The sequence below is a fragment of the Vitis riparia genome, chromosome 19 (assembly GCF_004353265.1).
Source record: "Vitis riparia cultivar Riparia Gloire de Montpellier isolate 1030 chromosome 19, EGFV_Vit.rip_1.0, whole genome shotgun sequence".
NCBI classification, from domain to species: domain Eukaryota; kingdom Viridiplantae; phylum Streptophyta; class Magnoliopsida; order Vitales; family Vitaceae; genus Vitis; species Vitis riparia.
Genome location: NC_048449.1, coordinates 5,999,066 through 6,015,634, shown reverse-complemented (window position 1 = coordinate 6,015,634; position 16,569 = coordinate 5,999,066). Strand labels below are relative to the sequence as shown.

General features: G+C 34.7%; 2 protein-coding genes across 4 annotated transcripts in view; one reads left to right on the top strand and one right to left on the bottom strand.

Annotated features, from left to right (window-relative positions):
• Window positions 1-721: 721 nt before the first annotated feature.
• LOC117909318 (calcium homeostasis endoplasmic reticulum protein-like) lies at window positions 722-8,867 on the bottom strand. 3 transcript variants are annotated; one of them, XM_034823313.1, is made up of 5 exons: window positions 8,713-8,867; window positions 3,710-4,313; window positions 3,235-3,613; window positions 2,009-2,292; window positions 722-1,802 (listed from the first exon to the last, which is right to left on the bottom strand). In XM_034823313.1, the coding sequence occupies exons 2-5, from the start codon at window positions 4,251-4,253 to the stop codon at window positions 1,033-1,035; spliced, it is 1,977 nt and encodes a 658-aa protein (XP_034679204.1). In that variant the 5' UTR covers window positions 4,254-4,313; window positions 8,713-8,867; the 3' UTR covers window positions 722-1,032. The 3 variants fall into 3 exon arrangements, with proteins under 3 accessions (XP_034679204.1, XP_034679201.1, XP_034679202.1); XM_034823310.1 differs by having other exon boundaries at window positions 3,235-4,313; window positions 8,713-8,866; XM_034823311.1 differs by having other exon boundaries at window positions 3,235-4,302; window positions 8,713-8,866.
• A 4,435-nt stretch (window positions 8,868-13,302) lies between these two features.
• Window positions 13,303-16,569, top strand: part of LOC117908487 (pentatricopeptide repeat-containing protein At4g04790, mitochondrial-like) — a 49,110-nt gene continuing 45,843 nt past the window's right edge. Inside the window, exons 1-3 of the mRNA XM_034822093.1 lie at window positions 13,303-13,553; window positions 13,688-13,735; window positions 14,690-15,304. Of these exons, the coding sequence (XP_034677984.1) occupies window positions 13,349-13,553; window positions 13,688-13,735; window positions 14,690-15,304 (868 nt within the window). The 5' untranslated portion in view covers window positions 13,303-13,348. The remainder of the gene's footprint in view (window positions 13,554-13,687; window positions 13,736-14,689; window positions 15,305-16,569) is intronic.

The following is a 16,569-nucleotide window of genomic DNA, read 5'->3' as shown; positions in this document are numbered from 1 at the left end:
AAGAGCGGTTAATGTTTTATAAAAATGACTGAAAAACAATTAAGAAGAATGTATATATGATTTAAAATGATAAGTCATCAAAAGTTGTTATGTAAATGGAAAAAAATTGAAACTCATGGTGTCCAATCCTAGAAGGCCAAACATAATTAGATGTTTGAGATGTCCAGTCCTTTGGTTCAGGACATCTTAACTATGTTCGGTCCTTAAGAGAGCCCAGAGTGTTGTTTCAATCACTTGCTGCAAAAGTTTCTTCATGGATCCAAGAGTGTACTAGTCTGCGAAAACATGCAAATATCAATCTGCTCCAGCAGCTTGTCAATGAAAATTCGAGCCCACTCCTCAAGCTAACTTCCCATCAGAACTCAAGTCTTCCATGTAGCTGTGAGATGTGGACATAAACAGATAGTTGCTGAGCTTTAAAGCCAGCATAAGGCTCTCATCAAAGATCTTAAGAAATTTGTCGTCTTTAACACCATTACCATGACCTGCTTCATATCTGCAGTTTGCATCTTATTCTAGGGAACTATTAGTAGTAGAGAAACCTAGGTATACCACGATGCAAGTGCCAAGGTACCAACATATATTGTACTACAGTCAACTGCAATAGCATTCAATACTGGAATGAATGCTGTTTTACCCAATCAGCCTTTCATCCATGTTATGAGTTTTCATGGTAGGGGATACCTGTTTTCTTATTATCCAGTTGCTGCAAATTTTCCCATTCATGAAGTAAGCTCAAGTACAAATTTATTAAGTAGAATGTCTTGGCACATAGTTGAAAAATTAGGTATTGTAATTAGCTTTTACGTCTGATAAAAAAGATTACAACACTCAAAATCCTAACTCCATGCATGCTCCAACATTCAGCTGAATCAACTTTTAATTGGCACCAAATAACTACTTATTGATGCTGCTGCTACATAGTCATTAGATCAGCACACAACCAAAAAGGAAAGGAAAAAATTTGAAGAACAGAAGAAAAACTGTCAGTTGGAAATTCTGTGGGCAATTAGCAATACATTGAAGTGGTTTTCACCTTGTACCCACTCTAGCACTCATTGATGAATGGTAGGTGGTGCTTCTCTGTTTCCTATAAGAAGTGTAAACATCATCGTATTGGCTCACTTCATTTGGATTAGCTGTGGCCCCAAGTCCCAACCGTGCTGAGCCACTGGATCCTGGTTTCCGCTCTACACTTCCATCAGCATATGTCCCTGTTTCAGGATCCACCTGCAGGTTAGGAGGGGGAGGAATGCAAGCTCCTCCCTTGCGAACAGGAGGGTCTCTTTCATACTCATCATCTTCATCTTTTGAATCAGATGGTTCCATCGGTCCTTCAGAAGGATTGACCTCTCCAATCTCTTTAAAGAATTTTGATACTCTCTCAAGAATTTCAGATGGTGATACATTGGATGGAGGTATAACTGTTGGGATGTCCAAAGGGCTCATGGGGGAGTAGGGCACACCACTACCAATCTGCATCTTTCTTACCATTCCAGGAATAAGACCAGGTGGGAATAAAGGATATGGAGGTAATTTTTCACCAAGACCAGTGGCTGTAGGCAAATGGAGTGCAGGTTGTTGGTTTGCTGGTTGAACAGAAGATGGTATGGGCATTGATCCTAGGAAAGGACCAGCAGGAACCGCATTCGGAAGAAATTGCTGTGTAGCCAAGGACGGCGGCATGGCTGCAAGGGAAGGCATTTGTTTATCAGGTTGTTCTTGCTCTAGTAAACTTGGCATAGAACTTGGCTTATCAGGCTGCCACTGTGGGACATTATGGTGTGCTGTTTGTGGCAATCCTGCATGAAGCGAACAGTGAGTAAACATTGTACAGCCATAAACTTAATTGTTTCTTTCATGCAAATCCAAAGAAGCATGAGTATAATTGTATAAAATACCCAACAATCAGATAACTCAGGTTTCAACCCACTATTCCGTATGTCATGAATGAAATGTCAATGAGAGAGATGTGAGGTTGGTTTTGCAGGGGGGAGGATGGCACCACCTGAAACAGCTGAGGGATCCGCAGGAACAGCAGATAACTCCTTAAGAAGGCCTGAAAAAGAATTGCTTGGGGGTCCACCAATCATGTCACCCTCAAGCCCATAAATTGTATCATGATCATAAACTTCCTTGGAAGCCCAGAACTGTAGAATTTTCTGTAATCGTGATTGATTTTCCTCCTTGTTTTGAGGGTTGTGGTAAATCCTTGCAAGCATGGAACCTAAGACAGGTTTAAATGCTAGGGCCTCATTATCAAGTTCATGCGGATTGATCCGCCTTTGCAAGCTGCAAATTCCAAATGGTAAAGATCAATGAAAATCCAAAGGAAATTGCACAGCAGCATCAGAATGCAGTATATATTTAGAAATCTTTTTTCTTCAAGAAAAAAATCAGATGTATTTAAGCAGGAAAATTTATCTCCCGATGATTGGATTACACAATTACAATACATCCTGGCCCAGGGTCCAGGCCCCATAACCATATTATTTCAATCGGTCAATTTGACGATCCTGCCAGAAAACATTGGAGAAGCATAAAAGAAAACCCCTGATTACAGGAGTCCAACCATAAACCCATATGGTTAGAACGTTCAAACAAGCCAAGGCAGTTAAATTCTGAGTTTTCAAGCTTGGCTTGGTTGAATTTGAATTAAGATCCATATCCCTGTTTCAACATGGTGTTTGTTTGTTTGGCTTATCAAAAAAACATGGTGATTGTTTGGTTCTAGTTGAGTTCAACCTTGTTCAAATTTTGGGCTTTCAAGCTCCACATCTCTGTTTAATCATAGTGTTTGCTTATAGATATCTTTGATATGCAAAAAGAGATATATTAAATAGGGGTACCACATGTAAACTCGAAGTTTACGGTGTTTGCTTAAACTTGGTCAAGTTCAACCTTTTTCAAATTTTGGGTTTCCAAGCTTGGCTTGGATGGACTTGAGTTAAGCTCTAGTATCCCTGTTTAAGCATGGCACATTCAGACTTTGTTTGAGCTCAACCTTGTTCATTGCTCTAACCATGCATTTCTCCTCAAAAACCAAAATTATCAAGAGAAAATATGCTTTATGGGTACAAAAGTGTGAGATCCAAGCTATCAAGTTAAAAAGATGGGGGGCAGGCATGGGCCATCAGGGGCTAACCACAAGCGACTAGAGAAAATAAGATTGTTTCAGGAAATGCAATCAGAACTATGATGAAATAGTAATCAGTGCAGGACTAGATGAAGTACCTGTCAAAAAGAATGTCATTGGCAAGGTAAATTATATGCAATTGTCTCTCAGAATCGTCCAAAGCAAAGACCCTATCTCTAAGTGCCTCAGCCAAAGCTGGTGCAAATGGAGACCTCTGCATAAACCAAATTTTGGCACCTTTAATGGACTCTTTGGTACCACTGAGATTGTTCAGAACATTACTCAGCTCCATAGCGACATCAGATGGAAGTGGTCCAGACAGACCTTTGAAAGATTTGGATGAGGGGTCAAAATCTGGTCGACCATGTCCTAGGAAAGGCTGAGGATGCTGCTGCTGCTGGTCATAAAATGGTAGATATGAAGGTTGTTGATGCATTTGAGGCGTGCCCAACATTGAAGCTGAAGCCCCAGCAGCAGCTGGAGGAGCATTTAAAGATGGGTTCATCATGGGATTCATAGGAGAATGCATCGTAGGTATAGAAGAGGGAGGGAAAGGAGAGTTGAAGGGGCCACCTGAGGAACGTGTAGATAACCAAAGCTTATATCGATAATAATTATGCCCCTCACCACCAAAGAGGAAACTGTATGCTGGGTTGTCTTGTTGTTTTTCACGGATCATGACTTCAAATTCTGGGCCATTCTTGGCAGCATACTCAACAAGCTTATCTATCCGCTTGTGAAGTTCAGGATCAGAAGGAGGGGCAGATGGGGGTGGGCCAGATTCATAAGGACCATGAAAAGGTGAAGGAACAAGGTGAGAGGGTAAATGAGGAGGGAAAGCAGATGGAGGCTGCTGTTGCTGCTGGAGATGAAGGAGGTGGGGATGTGGTGGAGGATGAGGATGGAGTTGCTGTGGTTGTGGTGGCATGTGGCGATGAAAAGGATACTGTTGGAGAGAAGGATGAGGGGGTAGAAAAGGAGGACCATGCACTGATGGAGGGAACTGTTGGTGTTGTGGATGAAACCCAAAAGGTTGCTGCTGTTGAACATTGGCTGCTTGTTGCTGCTGCTGAGCAAATGCCATAGCAGCAGCATAATCATGAGCCTGTCGATCCATCGACCTTACTGTTGAATGCTTGAGGAAGATGATACAACCTTTTCAAAACCTTTAATATACCTATAAAAAACATTAGTTAGTGTACCAAAAGGAATAAAGCATCATGTTAATTCAGTATCCTGATAAAGAATGACATTATCAGCAGCTGATACATTTCCTAAGTAATAGAAATCTTTTTACTGTAAACTTTAATTTTTTAACAGGCAAGCAAAGAAATGCATTAATAGAGAGCACTGAAGTACACAAGACATATACAGAGAAGGTAAAGGACAAGAAGAGGGAAACAGGAGAAAAGAAAAAAGACTCCCTTCCCTTGCTTAGATTGTACCCGATTGTACCCAATCAACAAAATCTAACATAAACATTAATGCCTCATCTAAATCCACTCTAACAAATTACGCATAAAAATGGATTTGACACTTAATCTGATTGTTCTATACAGTCGAACAATCTTTGATTTCTCACCTTCCAAATAGTGCAAAATACACACAAAAAAAAATGGTTCCCAAACTTTCTTCCACTTTTTCCCAACAAAGAATCCATTTTTTTTTATAGGTAAATAAGAGTTGTATTAAAAGAAAGAAAGCATACACGTCGTATATGGAAAAAAAAAAGACAAAAAGGCGCGAAGACACAAAAACCCGCTACCACACCCATCATGAGCCTACCCAATCCACAAAGTCTAACAACAAAGAATCTATGCCAACTTAAAAGGGTCACACCTACAAATGTGTCACCCAAGAAATCCCAAATGAGAAGATAAGCTTCCACAATTCTTGCTTTGTCATAGTGCAGGAAGATGTTATCAATGGATTCTTTTTTGTCTTTATACATAAAAAATTTGTACACCAATGTCCACCCTCTCCTTTTTTAACTCATCCAAAGTCAAAATCTTTTTCCAAGTTACTTCCCAAGCAAAGAAACATCAGTGCATCAAAGCATAGTAGGCTTTCATCAAGAAGTTGCCACTCTCTCTTCCAGCCCCTCTAGACCACCTTATCCTCTTCACCCACATCCCTTGCAATATCAATGGAAATTCTTCAATCCTATCCAGCTTCCAAACATGGAGTTGCCTAAGAAACAAGAAGTCCAATGCCACCCCTCCCCAGGGTGCTCTCAGACATTTGATACCAGGCATGCTTCACAGAAGTCATGGCAGAAAACAAAGGGAAAGTAACAGTCGGGGTTGTGTCATATAGTGCTATCAAAGGCGATTGTTTAGGTCACCTAGGCCATCAGGCCAAGCAAGGCAAATAAAAGTCGCCTCTTGAAGACCCAAGCAAGGCGGCTTCAAAGAGGCAATGCCTAGGTAATCACCTTGGGATAAGGCGCATGGCATAAAGGCAGTCACCTTTGATAATAAGTTAAGATTAAACATACATAGATTATATTTTCATTCAATCTAACATCGAATTAAACAAAGTATAAGATGAAATATTATATTATCAATCATAGAGATAATAAAATGGAGGGCTATCAATCTAATCTTCATGGAAATAATGACAATTTTAATTTCAATGATGACTATGATGATGATACCAAAAGCTTCTCTAGGGTGTTCATTTTCTTATTTTGTTTTTTATTTTGATTTTTAGATGTTTGAAAAATTAGAATATGCATTTAGACAAGATTATTATTATTTTTTTTTTTTTTGATAGGTAAAGAGAAGTATATTAAAAAGAAAGAGGAGACACCAAACTAGTGTCCTCTAGGTATACAGGAAGTATACAAAAGCAGCCCCTCGACTCTAAACCAAGGTAGCGGGCCGAAACCCCTACCTATAACTAAAGCCTAGCCACTCAAAAAAGCTAACAAGAGACCGCGGGCTCAAAACTATAAACACCCTCACCCATGACCACAGATTACATACAAAAGAATGTTTCAACCTTTGGATTGACAACACCTCATTCCCAAAAGCCAACAGATTAAGGTACCGATCGTCCGGTTGACCCTTCTGGGTCGAGGTCCAACCGAGAGATGCAAAAATTTTCTCTCTCTTCCAATAGCTTTTCTTTCCCAGTCGAGGGATATGTATTCCCAGCCGAGGTCAAACGGTCACCTATCACGCATTTAATGGCCAACGGTTAGTGAACCGATCGACCCCAAGCTCGACCGATCAAAGCTGTCTTTTTGGCATTTTGGTTCCCAAGGCTAGAAACCTATAAATTGAGAGTTCTACTTCATTTATGAGGAAAAAAACACCTGCATTTATTTGTTTACCTACTTGTTCTTGCCTTAAAAGCTCTCATTCTTTTCTTGGTGCATTAAATCTCTATTTGCATATTCTTTAGTGCACCCTTGTGATTCTTCCTAGCATTTAAATTGCATTTGAGCTAGGTTGAGAGTTTCAAACTTGTTATTTAAGTGTTAGAACCTTCAAGTGAGTAGAGACTTGAAGAGAAATGTGTAAGAGCTCATTAGAGTCAGAATCCAAGTGTAAAGGTGATTAGAAGTTTGGTTGAAACTTCAAGTATAGTGGAACCCTCACTCGGTTAGGAGTTTGAGGAGAGTGAACGTAGGTAAAGGAAGTGTCAAACCACTATAAAACTGGAGTTTACTTTCTCTAACCTTATCTCTTTATATTTATGATTTTTGTGCTTAAATTTATCATGTTTGAAAAAAAAAAAAAATTTAAACCCCAATTCACCTCCTCCTCCCCCCCCCCCCCCCCCCCCCCCCTCCCCTCTTAGGTGTTTTTCTCTATTAAGATTAGCCTTTACTTTCTCAAAGAACAACCTAAAAATCAATACAATTTAAGGCTTCAACTTTCTAGACTGAAACATTCTTAAAGACCTCCTTATTCTAAGCCTTTAAGTCCATCTTCAAGGCCTTCAACTTAGAGGTCAGGATATAACCGAAAAAAAACTATAAACCCATGGCCCATCCACCAAGTCTTAAGCAGGTCTTTGAAGCCTTCCACTTTAAGCCACATGTTTTTAATCTAAAGGGAGTTTTGCCATTCCTCACAACCCCTCCATCTTACTGTAAACTTTACAAAATATGTATACATAGTCCACAAATTTTTCCCACTAGAAAATATAAATACATACTATGCCTTCCAAACATCGGCTCTAAACCACTGGTATTCCATGCAGGAAAAAAGAAAATAAAAAATAAAAAAATTGTGCAAGAGACCCAACATCCATGGAAATCTAATAATTGAACCCCGGAAATTTTTTTCATGCAGTATCTCAAAAAAAACCACTCAAATTTTTGGTGGGGTCAACCAATCGGCTAAACATACCTTCCTTCCAATTTCTTTTTCTTCCAAAAAGAGCCCAATATAACAAAGGGATACATGGGTTGCGCACCCTTTTCTGATAAGTGCCTACCTAATAAATCTCTAATTTGCCTAAAAAAATGCAGCTTCAATATATACGATTCTCTCCTATTTTTTTCATCATATTTTCCTTCCCTCCTATTTCTGTTACAACCAAACAATACAGATTGATATTTCTTCTAACTTTTACTCTTTCCTCATGTCCTAGATCCAAAGAGACCTTAAAGAGTTTCAAGACAAAAGAAGTTACCTGCTTGTATGAAAATTTTGAAAAAGCTTAAGTTTTTTACTATTATCATTATATTTCTCTTTCTCTCTAACAAGCCCCCCCTTTTCCTTGGTTTGAACTCTCGATGGCAAACGAACTAAGAAAATTTAAGATTCTCTGTTTAAAAAAAAAAAAAATTCTTTCCCCTGTTGCTTTATCCAAACAAAGTTAAGGAGTATACATACAGGAGAACTTACCTTCAAAGCTTAAGATTTTTAGCTTAAATATCTGACTCTACTAATTTTCTTCACATAAACCCCAGTCTTTTGGTCATAAACCTCACTCTAAATCTCAACACCTCACCTCAGCAACCAACCCACACCTTTGATGCCTGTTTAGAAGTTTAACAACCTATTTCCTTAATCCTGGAAACCCACTTTATTTAAATTCTAACATATTCAAACCCTGAACTTCAATTTTGATGCTAGTGGGTCTTCCCCTTAAACTACTTCATTAGCTACCATAGACATCATTAATTAATGTACAAAATCCAAAAAAAAATGCAAACGATTTGTTAAAAATAGAAAACCCGACAGTTTCTGATTATAAAAAAAAAAAAAAAAAAAACGTAATCCAAACAAGAAGGTTCGGTTTGGTTGGTTGATGAGAAAAGACAAAAAAACAGAGTGAATTAAAGTTTCAAATCCGAAATTTCTTTTGTTATCATAGACCTAAAAAACCCCACTCGCCTGAGAGCACTACAACTATTGGAGCTTTTCTGACAAAAACAAAATATAACATCATTCAGAATTAAGTTTATTTTGTCCCTCGGTTCTCTCGGTAACCAAACAGATGGAAAGTGCTCTACTTCTCCAGTTTAATTTACGCAAAAGCTACAAATTTCAATAGACAGATGTAATACTCAATGCAGTACGAAGAGCACTTCTGAGGAGCTAAAAAATGAGCTTTACCTGGAGCCGAAACCACCGGAGATGGCACCGGAGAAGCATGAATCGGCCAACCGGCGATTGAAGACTAAGACCGTAGAAATGCCAGGGTTTGGATTCTATCGGAGACCCTTCCTTCCTTGCCCCTTTTGCATCATCATTTTCTCTCTAGGTATTGTTTATAAACAAAATTAGGAAACATGTAACCCCAGTCGTTTCTGTAGTTGTGTACAGTTTACAAATACGTGAAAAAACATTGTTCAATGTGATAAATTACTCGGAGCCCGTTTAAGGATAAATTTGTAATTTTATAATAATTACAAATTTTTATTATTTAAGTATTAAAAAAATTAAAAACGTTTATAGAATCGATTTCAAATATGCTTTAAAATTGACAATGTAAATAAAGCCTTAATTTTTATATATACTCGTGTAATTGTCGAAAAACTATATATCATAAAAAAAATATATATATATTATATATATATATATATATATATATATATATATATATATTTTATTATAGTAAATTTCTTAGTGATACGACAATAAATTTCTATCAATAAAAAAAGTCACTTTTTTAATGAATTAATCAAATTTATTACATAATTTATATTAATAGAAAAATAAATAATGAAATACAAATTTTTGAAAATTTAAGCGTCCATTTTACCCTATTTTCTGAAACTTATTTTTAAAATCTATTTTGAATTATTTAACTTTAAAATATTTTTTAAAAATAAGTTTTAGAAAACAAAGCAAATAGGCTCATGGTTTCCTTTTATTTTAAAATTTTAATGAAAACTATTTCTATTTGTTCTTTAAAAATTATTATTCATTTCACTTTATTTTTAAAAATTATTTATAGACAATGGTCAAACAGTATTAAAAAATTTTAAAAATAATTTTTAAATTATATGACCAAACAAATTCTTGTGCTTATTGCTTTTCGCCATAGACCCCAAAAAGAAAAAACATTTAGGTGTTGTTTACTTTTAAAAATTTTTATGGAAAACAACTTCCTTTGGTTTTTTTTATTGTTACTTATTTCTTAACTTATTTTATTCAATAATAATTTAAAATATTTGAATTTTTATAAATATTAAAATCAATTATCATAAGTAAAATGGATATATTTATTACTTAGTAATATTTAATAAAAATATAACATTAAAAATCAAACAACTTAATATTTAATACTATTAAATAATATTTAGTCTTAAACTCCATAATTAAATAAAGAATAAACACGGCCTTATAGTGTTGTTATATCTTTTGTCACAAATAATTTCTAATATTATTAGAAGCGATATATAAATACAAAGTATAATCATTTCCCATTTCTATATTGTCTATCCTTTTTCTTTCCAAAGTATCATTGTTTATTTTTTCTTTATTTTTAATATTCATTCATTTCAATGCATAACCAACTCTCAATCATATTATCCATATCTAAAGATTATATCTTTAATAAAATTTGATATTTATAATTTAATAATTTAAATTGATTTTAAATTAAATAATTCTTATTAACATAAAATTTTAAAAATAAAATTTAATATATCTAAACTTATTAATTTCAACTAATATCTACCTTCATCAATTTTAAATAACAAATTTATTTACTAAACATTCCTATTAAAATAGCGTAAACACATAAAATTTTATAAAATAATTGTGGAATATTTACTGTAAAAAATAGTTTACCACAAAATAAATACATGACATATTATATTAAAGTTACCATTAAAAACCAAATAATATTTATAATGTAACTTACATAAATCAAGTAAAATTTGTAATTTTCCTACATTTTATTAAAAGCTAAAAGTCAATATGATCAAGTAATTTCATTTACAATATAGTCTTACAAAATTCATTAAATATAACTCAAATAAATCGTCTTTCTCCTACAATGAATATTGATTACTACTTATATATCTTAGCTTTAAATTTTTATTAATAAACCTAGCAAACAATTCATCACTAATTGCAAGCAGTTGAATAAAATTATGTAATGCAATACATGTAGACCAAATACGAGTTTAAATAAGTGAAATGACATCCTCTGTGTTATTTGAAAGCATGTGTCGAGGATGTGAAATGTTTGCTCCGTAAAGTGTCGAAGCCTAGCATAAATCATCTCGCATGTGAAAAGTGACATCTACTATATATTATTGTAAAACTAAACTTGGTTAATCAGTTAGAAAATAAAATAAAAATAAATAATAATAATAAATAAATGAACAAGTAGATATAAAATCGGGTATTGTGAAGCCACGATTTTTTTAAAACAGATTCGCCTTCTCCGTTGATGTTTTGAGAATTGCAAAACATTTATCTTTTATGATAAAACGGTATTTGAGTGGCAACGATAGCACCATACAGTCACTTCTCGTAAACTGAACAGTGGACCCTATCACCATGGAATGGCGGAATGAATGTTTTATTTTTTCTTTTTTTTAGAAACTTTAACGCCATAATTCAAAAACTTAGGGTCTGTTTGGTTATTGTTTTTTGTTATTGAAAACAAAAAACACTGAAAACGTGTTTGGGAAAGGAGGTGATTTTTGTTTTTGGTGTTTTCCGAGTTATTGAGAGGCCTCGTTTCAGATAACAAAAAAAAGTTGTTTTGGTTGTTTTCTTCACTGTTAAAGGAAAAGTTGTTCTCCGTGTTTTCTTATCCTGTTTTTTGTGTTTCCCTACATGTGTTTCTCCTTCAATAGTAATAAATGAAGGTCATGGAGGATGAAGATGACAACCATGTTGGTTGACTATGGTGGTCTTGGCGTGAGTGAATGGTTGTGGGTGTGAAAGGCGTCGGCGAGTCCGATGGTGGTCCGATACAACTCAACCGAGCCTTACCCGCCTTGACACTGATAGCACCAAATCCGATGCCAGGTACAACCACTCCGATTATGAGATTCTCAAATCCCAATTTCAAACCATCAATCTTGTCCATCATGAAGATTAAAGAAGAAGAAGAAAAATTATTCTCATTTAACCCAACCGTTGCCTCTCTATTAAGATGAGAGATCAGGGGATGAGGACTCCCTTACCTCACTACAATTAACGAACCGCGAGAGCTTCAATGCCAGTGGATGGTGACTCATTGTCACCGACGCCGAGACTGAACTTAAGCTTTTTCTCCAGCTCCAACGACCCTTGACTGTGATTGAGATTTGGGGGAGAGCTTTGAGTTTGGGATATGCCGGTGGTTGTTGGGATAGGGAGAGAACCTATTTGGTAAAGTTGTAATTTTATAATTTATAATGTAACATCAAATTTAATATTTGGTAAAGTTGTAATTTTATAATTTATATGTAGCATCAGATTTAATAGTTGGTAAAGTAATATTTAGTAATTGATAATTTATACATAATAAAAAAACTTGTAAATTTTATAATTTATATGCAACATCAAATTTAATATTTGGTAATTTATATGCAATATCATATTTAATAAATAATATGGTTAGTATAAGATACATTTACATGTTGATTAACTCCTAATATGTATTTATATGGTAAATAGATTATATTTACATTTGAATCATTTTTAATTTATTATATCATGTAATTTTTTTTATCTTATAATATTTTAAATTGCATTAGGAAATCAATAATTATTTTTAAATGGTATAAAAATTATATTTGTATTTGAATTATTTTTATTTTATTAATTTTCTTACCTTATTTATCTATATCATATTCAATGTTCATATTTATCTATTAAAAATTAACAAAAATTATATTTGGTGTAAATAAATTTAAGAATAATTTTTAAAATTTTAATAAAATGTGAATTTAAAATTTATTTATATGCTTATGATATCAAGTTAATCGAAGAAAAAAAAACATTTATATATATATATATATATATATATATATATTTATTTATTTATTTTAGTTGTTATAAAAAACTTTTTTTATTAACTCAATTAAATATGTTTTTTTTTGTTTTTGAAAACAAAAACTGTTTTTCAGGATCCAATTCCTAAACACAATTTTGTTTTTGAAAATACTAAAAGCCATTCTTAAAAATTAGTCTCAAAAATAATTTTCGAAAAGAGCAACCAAACAACGCTTAACGTCCTTTAAAAAGAGTTAAAGTCTCTCTTTATATAGACTTCAAAGGAGGTGGAAAAGACTTGATATTGCATATAAATACAAAGGAAAATTAGAAGGAAAGAAAATATAAAGGAAAAGTAGAGGGAAAGAAAAAGTGAAGGAAAATAAAAAAATAGATTAAAAGTAGATAAATTATTTTTTTTGTTACTTCAAACTCATTTTATTTATTTTAACTCATCAAAGATTAAATAATTTAAAAATACATAAGTTTTTAATTAGTTTTAATTATATTTGATTTTCTTTGATATTTTTCATAGGATAACCAAATATAAAAAAATCATTTTGCTTTTCATTTTTTTTCTTTCCATAGTATTTTTCGGAACCAAACATAACCTTATATTTCAAGAAACCAAAACGATGGTGAGAGTCGTGAGACAGCTTTTCTGAGTTGAATATTTATAGAGCTCTTTAAAAATATTTTTTTTAAAAATATCGTTTAAATAAAAAATCCCTCGTTCGAACCCATACCTAAGCACAAAGAAGACGCTAAAACCCAAACCTCCCAAAACCCCAGGTACCTCTGCTCCCAAATGCCACATCCCAAATCTAAAGCACTCAGCTCACTCTTCCGCTCCGCCGTCAAAGCCCGCTCCAAACCCTCCTCCTCACCCGCAGACGACGCAACTCTAAAGCACTTCGTCTCTTCTCTCGACACCTCCTCCTCCGAATTCCCCAAAATATCACCCAAGACGAGCATCTCCTTGGGCATTGGCTCTGAAACGACGTCGCATCCAGGTAGGGGCTTGTTGAGCCACTTGGACTGCAATTTTCTTTTGGATGTTAGGGTTGAGTGAGTCATGCGATCAGTTGGAAATGTTTCAAGTTAGCTGATTGAATTTGTTTGTGCGTTTTTGTGACGTTGCTTGCAGAGGATTCGACGAAGCAGCTGTCTCAGACGTTGTCGTCAATATTGTGCGGTATTTTCCTTCTGTAAATCGGGGATTTTTTTGAAATGGCGGGAAATCAAGGGAAGGACTTGTAAAAGAATTTTGCAACCGTTATTTGCAAAAGCCACGGATATTTGGAAATTTGCAACTGTTTTTTGAAACCAAGTAGCTTCAAGACTGCATTCTTATTTTTCTTTTAGCTGCCCATGTTTTCTTGGCAACCAAATGACTATTGTTTGGCTATTCAGCGTGCGGACATTAGGATGGGAAATGTTTTTCATTTTTTTTTTATTAGGAAAGGGAAAAATAAAAATGAAGCAGAACAAAGCATGTTTGGTGGGGCGGTTAAAGTTTCTTGACCACGAAAGTGAGAATTTGGTGGGCCTATAGGGTAGGGGAAATGAAAATGCTTTTCTTAGATTTTTTTTTTTCCCTTATGAAGAATGAGAATAATAAATATCTTCCGTGTTTATCGTCTTCAACTGTTAAGGGCGTGCACTTTGGAAAAAAATGGAAGATAATATTTCAATGTTTTGGAAAGAACATGTATGGAAAGTAGATGTTTTCTGTGCTCATGTTTAGAAAACGGCTCTCTTTTTGTGATCCAACAGCCTCATATTATGTCCCTCCTTAACTTCTCCAACGACAAAAGTTTCAAACATTTCTTTCAGAAGTACTTTTTTCATTTCTGCCCATCAATGGCCTGTCTCACCGAAAGCAGTTTCCATTTTTGTTACCCAAAGCGGTTCTCATTTTTTGTTACCAAACAGGTACCATGTGTTCCATTTCCTACTCTAACAGTAACAACTAAAAATGACTGATTTATTTTGGAGATAGGAAGGAATTTTTGAAAAACTAACTGCTAAATTGCCCCTGTTCTCATGTGATGTATTTTTTTACTTGCATCTGTATAGTAAGTGAGTGCAAGAGTATTAGAGCCAATTTTCCTTTGTGTCATTATCTGTCTGCTGTTTCCATTTCCAGGTGGTTCACCTGATTCACAACTGACTAATGATGAAAAACCTCTGGAAAAGGTACTGGATGTACCATGGTTTCCGACTTTGTCACACAACAATATATCACTACGCCGGAAAGAAGTATCGCGTGAAAGGAAGCAAAAATGGGTTTTCAAGAATACCCAGGGTGGTCGTCTTGATCGGTTAGTTAAGACGTGTGCACAGAAACTAGGTACAGAAGCTACTATTCAGGTATTTGGTAAATTGGGACGAGAAACAGGTGTGAAGGAATACAAGGCATTATTAGGAATTTGCATAGAGAAGGCTAGAACAAGTGATGATGAAGAAGCTTCATTAGAACAGATCTACAAGGCTTTTCAACTTTTTGAAGAAATGAAAGAACAGGGTTTTCAGATAGAAGAGGAAACCTATGGTCCATTTTTTATGTATTTAATTGATATGGGTATGATAGAAGAATTCCATTTTTTCCGTGGAGTTATTACAGACAAGAATTCTAGATCACTTTCAAGGTTAGGTTATTATGAGATGCTGCTCTGGGTAAGAGTTAATAATGAAGAAAAGATTCAGGAGCTCTGTAATGGCATTGCAGCTGATGATGGTGCAGACAAACCCGATTTAACAGGTATATAATTTGGCACCTTATTATATCCTTGTTCTTTAGCTTATGCGTTATATGAAACCTTCTTGGCATGTTGCTTTACATGCTTTTTGGTTCCTGGTTAAATTAGCTTTACTGAAACAGAGCCAAAAGTTGCATATTACATATAAAAAAAAACTATCTGATAAGTAATGTTTTAGAAACTAAAACCGTTGATTGGCTGATGTTTCACCATGATGTGCCTTTGCTGGTAGGGAGTCACCTTTTCAACCTTGTTTCAATGAAGTCCTTGGGTGGTAGTTACAGTTAGCACCCTTAAGACCATTACTCTTGATATTAACCTGATACAGTTTATATCTCTTCTATTAGAGTGGAAATTTTACTTAATGTACTAAGTGGAGGTCCAAGGATATGATTGGGCAATTGCTCCAATATTTTTTAATTGAGAGATTATATTGATAAACGCCTAGCAAAAAGAAGGAACAACCCAAGTATATCAGAAGGCTAACCGGTAGTGGTTAGCCAAAAGGGTAAAAGAGAAAGAAAGCTGAATAGACAGCTCTAAAAGAGCCTATGTCCTGCCAAGCCCACCAATGAACTCTAAAAAAGAGAGATTTGGCTATGCTTTGGTACTAACATGATGTAATTTACATTGCTCAATTAAGTTGGTTTATGAGAGTGATTTCTTTTTTTTAACTAGGATTAGAATGGTGGTTTTCCATGTTAGTTTTTTATGATTTGTTATTTTTTTATTTACAATTAAATGCTTTGAACACATCGGTGGTGTACAACATACCATTCTCTCATTCAGAAAACAGGCACTTGAGGACCATGCTTAGGTGAAAATATGACCTCAGATAAAGCTGATGGGAAAAAGAAAGGAAATTCATCTAGCTGACCTGAATTTTTTTTTTTTTTTTGATAGATAAAAGCAATTTTAATTAATAACACCTAAAGAAGGGCACACAAAAGTACACACGATGTTGACAAGGCGTGCAAGGCCAAAAAAGATACTTAGAAAAACAACACACTTGCCTCACTTGCGCTTGAACCAATCAATAAAATCAAATAAAGACAATATGCTAAAACCTAAATGCTGCATGACCCAATCTAGCATGTACGTAAAGGACCATAAAATAGCTTGGTCCACCAAATTAGAATCATCAAAGGCTCTCCTATTCTCTCCTTCCATAAGGTCCAAAATAAGCATGAAGGAGCTGTTCTCCACGCCTTTTTCCTTTTCTTCCCTATAAAGGTACTGTGCTAGCTAAGAAGCTTGAGTTTTTAAG